Consider the following 8,998-nt stretch of genomic DNA (forward strand, 5'->3'; position numbering starts at 1 on the left):
ATGCGGCCTTAATACAAAAAAATAACCTCTGCAAACAGTGGCTGGTGAATCATAAATTTATATTAGCTTGGATTTAGTGGCAGGCAGCCACTCATAAAATGTGCTCTTCCTTTCTAAGAACTGAATTAGTTTGTTCCCTCTCCACCCCCTCTCCTCTCACAATTCCCCCTCCTTTTCCAGAAACAATTTTAGATGTCTCCAATTCATTTACACTCTGTGTCTCAAGTGCCAGAGAGTACATTGTAGATATTACACTTTAAGTGAAATTGTTGCGTCTCGGTTTCCTCTCTCCTTCTAGTTGCCTCATTTTTCAGGGGGAAGCTATTTTACATAAACAAGGTTTATGGATAGGTAACCAACCCTCACTTGGGCCAATAGTAGGATTTGAACTCAGGACCTACAGAGCTGAAAATCTGACCTTTACTGCTGGAGTTAAAGAACTCACCCCCTTATGGAATGCAGTAGCAGACTCAAACCTCTAATGTGGACCAGCCACTAGCCTGGGAGAGCAATCCACACACACCTAGTGCAAGTTACTTATATGGCCACAAAAATCAACTGGGGGACGAATCACATGATGTGTAAGATGCAGCTTCTCAGAGATTCTACTCCACCACCCTTTTTCCATGGTATTCCTCCGCCTCTCCTTCCCTCCATCAAGTCCCCTTAAGTGAGGATCAAAAGCTGTATGATCAGATCAGTCCTAAAATGCCCACCATAATTTCACTGAGAGCCATAAGGTGCAGTGAGGAACTGGAGCAAATCCAGAATAACTGTAACAAATATATGAGAGAGGGAACACAGGCTGACAAAATGCCCCAAGTAGCATGGGAATGCATTAATATCCTGATGTGAACTTGGTTAATTTTTTTTTCCCCATCTATTGATTCACTTGTTAAATAAGTTGCTAAACGGGGAGAAGTTCCAAGATTTGAAGATGGTTACTGCTATTAATGAAGGGATTGAAAAGGAAACTGGAATCTGCAGAAAGGAAAATTGATTTACTCAGAGTAACTCAAAGATCTGGAGAATAAGGGACAGAGAAAACAGAGAGCCTGTGGAGACCACAAGGGCTCTGAAGGAGCAGATTCCAGTGATCTTTTCCAAAAACATAGTTCCTTCAGGCAATTAAGTGCAATCAGGTCAAAACCAGACATGCATGGAGGGCCTTAGAACCAAAAGCAACAGATTAAAAAACAAAAAAACCCTAGGTTAATCATAAAATTCAATTGTGTAGCTATGAAACTATTATCTGCTTACAGATAACCAAAAGATGTTTCCATGAGCACAAGGAAAAAAATTCATTTCCTAAAATGCTGCATCACTAATCTACAGTAGATGGAGGTTTGCTTAATTACGTAGGAGAGAGCTCTGCAAACTTAAGTATGTTCTTTCCAGACAGACCTTTTATATACACATTATTCCCCCACCCACCCAGGAAGCATATATAAAAAAGGCTTCAAAAGAAACTAGTCATCCTCGACAGACTTGCCCTGTCTAGCAGTGTTTGGATTCACTCTTTTTAAATCTACCCTACAAAAAGCCGCCTAACTTGGTTTCCAGCTCACTGAATCTGAGCCATAGCTACGCAGTCAAATTATGAACTGTCAGGAAGCTTTGCTGTTCCAATATTACTTGTTATAAACTAGAATTTTTTTTTTTTTTAAAAGCAGTAGCAGCAAATTGATGGTGCTTTTCCAGGAATGATTTGGAGTCACTGAGCAGATGATGTTTGGATTTTAAAGGAATAAAATCATTCTACAAAAGCAGTAGGAGACATTTTTGACAACCAAAATATTACTGGCTGGCTGGCGGCAGTGGGGATGAGACAGTCCCAGACATTTCAGCATGTTTTAAAATATGTGCCTCTCTGTGAGCCAAAGGCTGCCTGCCACTGCCAGTACATCTCCTCTGATCCCTTTGACTTTTGATTCCCTCTAGTGTGGCTCCTACCTTTAATTTTATTTTATTTTGGAAGGGGCTTGTCCTCTTTGGGAGAGAAAGAATCAAGCCCAAAGCCCACGACTGTACTCAAAACTGGCTCTAGTTTACACTGGTTTCCCAACCTGTGCCTATTAGTAAGAGTTCAGTTGCAGGCTGTGGACTGGAGCAGTGCCCTGTAGAAGAGGCAAGACTCTTCAGTGGCTAGCCTCAACTTGGAAGAGCTTGGCTCAGTTCCCTGCTTTGCCACAGACTGCCTGCGTCACCTTGGGCAAGTCACTTAGCCTTTGTGTCTCCATTCCCCATCTGTAAAATGGGGATAACAGCACTGCCCTAACTCACAGGGATGTTGTGAGGAAAAATATGTTAAAAGACTGCGAGGTGCTTGGGTATTACAGTGAAAGAAGCCATACAAATATCCACAATAGACATCAGCACGCTATTGTTCTCTATTACAGTGTGTGGGGGGCTGCTGTGAAAGTAATGACTGCTCAAAACAGGCCATGTTCATCCCTAGTGTGACTCTCTTGAACTTAGCAGAGCTACACCAGAGAGTCCTTTGGCTCTTTAAATGTAGCCTTTGGGGGTTGGTCTTTATCACAAGATGACTGGGAAGAAGATACTGAAGTTTTCACTGGCCCACCATCACTTTTGCACAATAAGCTTACAAACAGAGCTGCGGGCTTTTGGAACCCACACAGTCTGTGACAGGGAGGCTTCCTTTATTGCCTGGGGGAAGAGGCAATTTGTATAACAGTCTCCAATTTAACTCCCATCTGAGTGCAGTGGCTGGGGAAGGGATGATGGAGCGAGTCAGGGGAAAACAGATTGAAGGTCATTTGTGGAAGGTAGAATAGGGAGGAAGGGTTTTTGAGATTTAGAGTGTTGCCAGTGAGTTAGCCTTGTGCCCCCCCAAATCCTGTTTGTAGCCAGGGATAACTTTAAAACTTTTTAACTAGCGATACTAGATATCTTACAGATACTAGGTAAGTGCCTCCTCCTCCCTCCCTCCCTCCCACCCAACCACAAACACACAGCAGTGACTTGCCCATGAGCATTCTCCCAGTTCACAGATATTTCAGCTGTTCCCGTTGGTCCTGCTACTTGTGCTGTGCATCAGACCACACCCCGATTCTAACACAACTCTTAGATTTTCCAAAATTGGCAAGTAACATGTCAAATGCAGCAAACCCATGCAGCATTGCTTATTTGGGAGGTTCTCCATGTAATTCACGCCTTTGAAAAATATCTTCAGTGTTTTTTTCATCTGAGCACATCCCTTGATGCATGCACATGCAGTCGCTAGAGGAGTTCTCTGCTTACCTGTCAGTATAAGATCTTTTTTTTTTTTTATTTGTAGCCTAGCCATCTACTATCTGAATGCTGTGGCTGAAGCATATCAGCATGCTAACACAGAACTGAAGAAGAAAATGCAAATGGTATGTATGTGATTTATTCAGTACAGATGTTTCTAAAATACCATGCACTGGCATTTTGACCTAAAGTATTATTTTTAAATAGCTTTTCATTTTAAACCATGTTATGGAACTGCACGATTAAAAAAAAGTGAATTTTCTTTATTGTGCATTTCACTTTGGCAGTGTTCAGTAGCTAATTATAATACTGTTCAATAATGCTTCCTAATAAGTGAATATTAACTCATGCTAAAATTACAATGAAATTTCCCCAGAACTGCATATTATGCCCACATAATAAATTCAATGCCCAAATAATTCAGTGTGATTAATGTTAGTATAGTGAATGCCAAAAGGAGGCAGAGATTTGTCAAGGTAGATAAAGTGCTACCAACGTAACATGTAGGCTTTATAAAAATTACAAAGCAAATAAACAGACTTGCTAACAAGATCAATGACACCTAGGTCTTTGTTATATAGCACCTTTGACCTGTTGCTCTCCAAGCACTTTACAAAAGGAGGTCAGTATTGTTAGCTCCATTTTACAGAAAGGCAAACTGAAGTACAGAGCAGTGAAGTGACTTGCCCATGGTCATCCAGCAGGCCAGGGGCAGAGCTAGGAATAGAACCTGGGTTTCTTAAGACCCAGAATTAGAGTCTAGCCCTGCAAGAGGCTGTATCTGCCATTTTACTGGTACAACACAGAATCTTAGAAGAAGAATAAAAATTGATGCCACATAAGATATATTCCAAGAAATACACCTAGGGATTGATGTAACATTAAGGGTGAGAGTATGAGCACTCAGGAATCAGCAGCCTCCAGAAATTAAGGCTAAATGTCAACTTCAGCTGTGCCCATGGCTTAAAATACAAGCTATATGTGTGTCTATATAATTTCTCAAATATGATATGGACCAAACCTCAGATACACTGTATGTGGCCTTTAGAGGTACATGAGCTCCTTAAAGCTACACAAATCAACTCCATAGCGGGACAAGTGAGCATGAATCAGTACAGAAAGGGCCATGGAAGAAAGACAGAGAGACAGAGACCTCTCTTCGTGCATAGGTAACTCCCCCTCAGGAAACGCATGACACCAAGCAGCTATTTCACAAATCACGTCTCCAACTGCAAATGAAATCTAACCACTTTCATTTGTGCAGCAACGCGACGAGGAGAAAAACAAGAGGAACAACAAACCTACTACTAGTTCTGCAATGCAAGACTTAGACGACTTGCTGGTTCCAAGTGCAAAGAGCGTGAGTCAGCCCAAACCAACAGAAGGTAAAACATATTAGAGAGATTTTTGTCACAGTTCAGGGCAACTGCACATATATTTCCCCTCAGTGGTCCAGCAAGAACACCCACTCTCAGGCTCCCCTGGCTGCTGCCGCTTTTGAGCGAGACATGCATCTCTCTCCCCTTGTGACCAGGTATCTCCAAGCTGAACAGTTCCCTGCCTGCACGGTGTTATTCCCAGCAAGAGACAGATTGAAGAGAAAGCAAGCAGGTCTGCTTAGGCAGAGACTGATAGCGTAACTGTGGGCAGTTACACTATCACACAGCTTTTTCTAAGCAAGGTAGAAGCATTGCAGAGGTAGGTGCATTACAGAGAAAACATCAAAAACCACCTTACTAGAAATCATCTCCCTCCCCCCGCAATCTCCATCAGTCCTTCCAGACCTTCCCGAAGGATTGGGGCCGGCCCTGTGTTAGTTTAAACTCAGGCTATTGATTCAAAAGTCCTTCCTCTGTCTGTTGGGGCCTGGAGAATCTAGTTTGTGTCTTTGAACTGTGCTCCTGTAACAAGTGATCAGTAGACAAAATGTCATGCCTGGGAGTAAAGCTGCAAAAGGCTGAGCTAGTTGGTGGGAAGCTGCAATCCCCTCCTCCCCAGTACTTCCTAGGAAATCCACTTCACACATATTGTCCCTAACATTTCCCCAAGGTTTACATGAGTCAGTCTCCGAGAAACGTTACATACAACCCTACAATGCCACATAAAAATGGACTCCTAAAATACTTAAACTTAATTCAATGAGGTTTGTTCGGGCTATTGCTGGAAATTGCCATCGGTCACAATTTTTACCATGGAATGGCTGTGAACATAAAGAAATTGAGCTGAATTCTGTCCTCAGACACACTAGTGCAAGGGGGTTGGATGAGCATAACTAAGGGCAGATTTTGTCTAAGTTTCCCTGCAATACTGGAGGAATAAAGAAGTATATTTTTAATGGGCATATCCTGTGCAACCTTAGGCTATGTCTACACTATGGACCTTACAGTGGCACAGCTGTACCGCTATAGCTGAAAGGTCTCCCATGTAGCCGCTCTATGCCAGTGGGAGAGAACTCTCCTGTCAGCATAATTAAACCACCCCCCAGCAAGCGGCAGTAGCTATGTCAGCAGGAGAGGCTCTTCTGCCAGCATAGCGCTGTCCACACCAGCGGTTTTGCCAGTGAAACTTATGTTGGCCGGGGTGTATTTTTTCACACCCATGACCAACACAAGTTTTCCCGACAAAAGTGGCAGTGTAGAGAAAGCCTTAAGAAAGGTCTTGGAATCCCTCACCTTAGCCCAGTGCCTGGGGAGAACTGCAGAGGAATCCTTTCAACACAGCTTCCCAAAGGGAAGTTATTATTGCGATGCTACTGATACAAGATGTTCCCACTGGGCAGCAGTTTGACGACTCCACAGCAATCCCAGCTCCTCTCAGACTGGGCAGTAAAGCAGAATTAGGAATCAAATCTGGATGGGTGAGAAGAGTTTCTAAATGTCCTCTAGTATTGCAGAGTTTCAAAAGAAGTTACTTCTATGGAATAGAACCATTGAATGCAATATTACTTATTGAGGACTTAAAACACAGATTGTAAGGCCAGAAGGGACCACTGTCACCATGTCGTCTGACCTCCTGTATAACACAGGCCATAGGAATTCATTGAATTAGAGCATATCTCCATCATACTGCCTGGAAGTGTGCCAGCACAGCAAGCTAAGCCTATGCATACAGCCAGCTATTCCTACACATGCCATAACACAGCTCATTCTGGAGAAGTACAAATGAGTCTTAATACAGAGGATGGGCCCCAAATCACAATGCTTTGATCTGGAGTTGCCCAATATTTTGGAGAGTTTGGATTGAGGGTTTTGATTCAGGCCCAATCTCTATTTATCGTGTCAGGTGAAATTGCCTTGAGAATATTCTGGGGAAAAAAAACCCAGTGAATTCTGAGCTAGGCAGTATCAAGAATTTGAAGTGGAAACATGTTTTAAAACTGCTAAAAAGAGGTCCTATGCCAAGCTGAGTAACTCTTGATGAAACTGAATGGAGCGACAGTGCATAAAGAAGGTTGATGCTATTGATCATTTTAACTTTAGCTGGTGGTTACAGTTAAACACCTTAGCATCTTTTGGATCCCCCCCCCCCCCCCCCCCCCCCCGCCTTCTGTCCTACTGAATTTGAAATTTCTCAATCAGTTTGATATACATCCTTCCTTAGAGGAGGGATTGTGTCTTTATTTTAGGTTAGGAAAGTACCTTGCATGTTGTGGATGTTAATGAAAATAGATAAAAACCCAATATTACAAATGCATAATAAGCACAAAGGTAGAGGTGTATTATTAATGATGAAGTAAGGACACTGGAACTCTTGCCTTTTATAACTGTCAAAATAAAACTGCAAAGGGAACTTGGGCAGACAGGCTGTAGGTACCTAAACTGGATCTTGGCTGGAATACGGGTGCTAACATCTGCACTTTTGGTTTCTCAGTGTAGACTTCTACAAGAACACAAGTGCATACAGATAGGTTTATTGTGTATAAATAGGGTGATGGCAGGAGCAACTATTGAGGGAGGTGAGGAAGGAGTGTTTGCTTTAAATGAAATGATTTTAATCATCTTGGCTTGTGTCTTTAATTTTTTTTTTTTTTTTTTTAAATACAAGAGAACAAATCAGACTCTACCAGAAGAAACAGCCCTGCAGGGAAAGAAGGAAGTATGGCAAGAAACAGCAACCTTACCAGCTCTGGGAGAGGAGAAATGCTGGCACCACCACCTTGTGTGACGATAACACGACCGCCGAGGCCTAGTTTAAGGGCATCTCACCATAGACAATCAAAACCCGGGGCTTACCAGCAGGGACCGTACCCTGGAATGGGCAGGGGGCAGCTGCATTAAAACATCTAATGTAGTTTTGTTTGAGGTATAGGTGTATTGTTTATTTCCATTATATCAGGCATGTTATTCAAACAATTCTAGTCTTATTCAGAAATTATTGCACATGGAGCCAACATTTAATGATCAGTCTCCAACCAGCTTTATTTAATAATCAGGTAGCACATTTGAGGCAGACAGTATTGATAATTCTTGCGTGGCTGGTACCTATCCCCAGGTTCAAAATCACCTGCATTGTGGGTACATCTTCTGGTGTTTGATATTTGCTCGTCTCTTGACCGACTTTCAGTTTGTAGACCTAGTAGGGGTTTTAACTTCTCCCCTTGTTATTTAAATCAAAATTCCCCTCCCCCAGAGCAGTTCAGTTCTGAAATAAAAAAAGAACAATGTCTTTCTAACTATAGAGAAGTCCATGGTAAAGAAAGAAAAATCTTGCAAAAGTCAGATTGGCGCAAGAGGGTGTCCTGTGTACAGTATTTTATCTAGTACAGTTTCTCCCCATCTCCCACCCCCTGGCCCCTCCTCTCCCTGCTCCACCCTCTACTCCTTTTGGTTTTCATTCTTCCAGCTCTCTGCTCAGTTTACACCCTATTTCCCACCACCATCGTTCCCTCTCTGCTCCTCTTTCACAGTCTTATCACACGCTGTGCTTGCAGTTTGCAACTGCAAATGGGCAGCTTCACTTCTCACGTGGAGGAAAGGCAGAGGTGGACTAACCCAAGATGTTTGGGAGACTGGAAGTATCCTGGCTGGTTTCAAAAATAGTCAGCTTTATTTTTTTTTGTTTAATCAGAAATGCCAGTGGCCATTTCGGGGTCAGCTAGACCATGATCCACCAGAACTAGAAGTTCCCTAGATTTGGTGGTTGATGTGTCATATACTTGCATGCCTGCTGTGCAGCTACTGGGCTTACAGAATCCCATCCCAGCCTGTGATTCAGGCAGTCTAGCTGTGCACAGGGGTGGCTCCAGGTACCAGCACTCCAAGCGCGTGCCTGGGGCAGCAAGCCGCAGGGGGTGGCCTGTTGGTCGCAGTGAGGGCGGAAGTCAGGCTGCCTTCGGCGGCATGCCTGCGGGAGGGCCGCTGGTCCTGCGGCGGGTACGCCGAAGGCACAGGACGGCGGACCTCCCGCAGGCACGCCGCCAAAAGCCGCCTGACTGCCATGCTTGGGGCAGCAAAATACATAGCACCACCGCTGGCTGTGCAGAGAGGGTGCTCTGTGCGTTGTTGTTTAAATCCTGTAGAAAATAAACCCATGCTTCTGAGTAACAATAGAATCCTAACATTTCTTGCTGCAAGTTTTACACTTGAATCATCAGAAAGGCTCAGGCTTAAAGGCCTCCCCCTGCACCCCCTCGTCCTGGCTCTGCTATTGCTCCTCAGCCCAGAGACAAAGAGTAACTCTTGAAAGTGGAGAGGCAGGTGACCGCCCCATGTATCGCCTCAAGGCTAAGGAACAGCAGCAGAGC

At 43.6% G+C, this 8,998-nt stretch overlaps 1 protein-coding gene across 1 annotated transcript in view; it reads left to right on the forward strand.

Moving 5' to 3' along the window:
• TMC2 (transmembrane channel like 2) overlaps positions 1-8,552 on the forward strand; it is a 56,964-nt gene extending 48,412 nt beyond the window's left edge. The window contains exons 17-19 of the mRNA XM_034761011.1: positions 3,302-3,380; positions 4,520-4,640; positions 7,300-8,552. Coding sequence (XP_034616902.1) covers positions 3,302-3,380; positions 4,520-4,640; positions 7,300-7,532 — 433 coding nt within the window. The 3' untranslated portion in view covers positions 7,533-8,552. The remainder of the gene's footprint in view (positions 1-3,301; positions 3,381-4,519; positions 4,641-7,299) is intronic.
• The last annotated feature ends 446 nt before the right edge of the window (positions 8,553-8,998 follow it).

Source organism: Trachemys scripta, chromosome 2 (genome assembly GCF_013100865.1).
Source record: "Trachemys scripta elegans isolate TJP31775 chromosome 2, CAS_Tse_1.0, whole genome shotgun sequence".
NCBI classification, from domain to species: Eukaryota; Metazoa; Chordata; order Testudines; family Emydidae; genus Trachemys; species Trachemys scripta.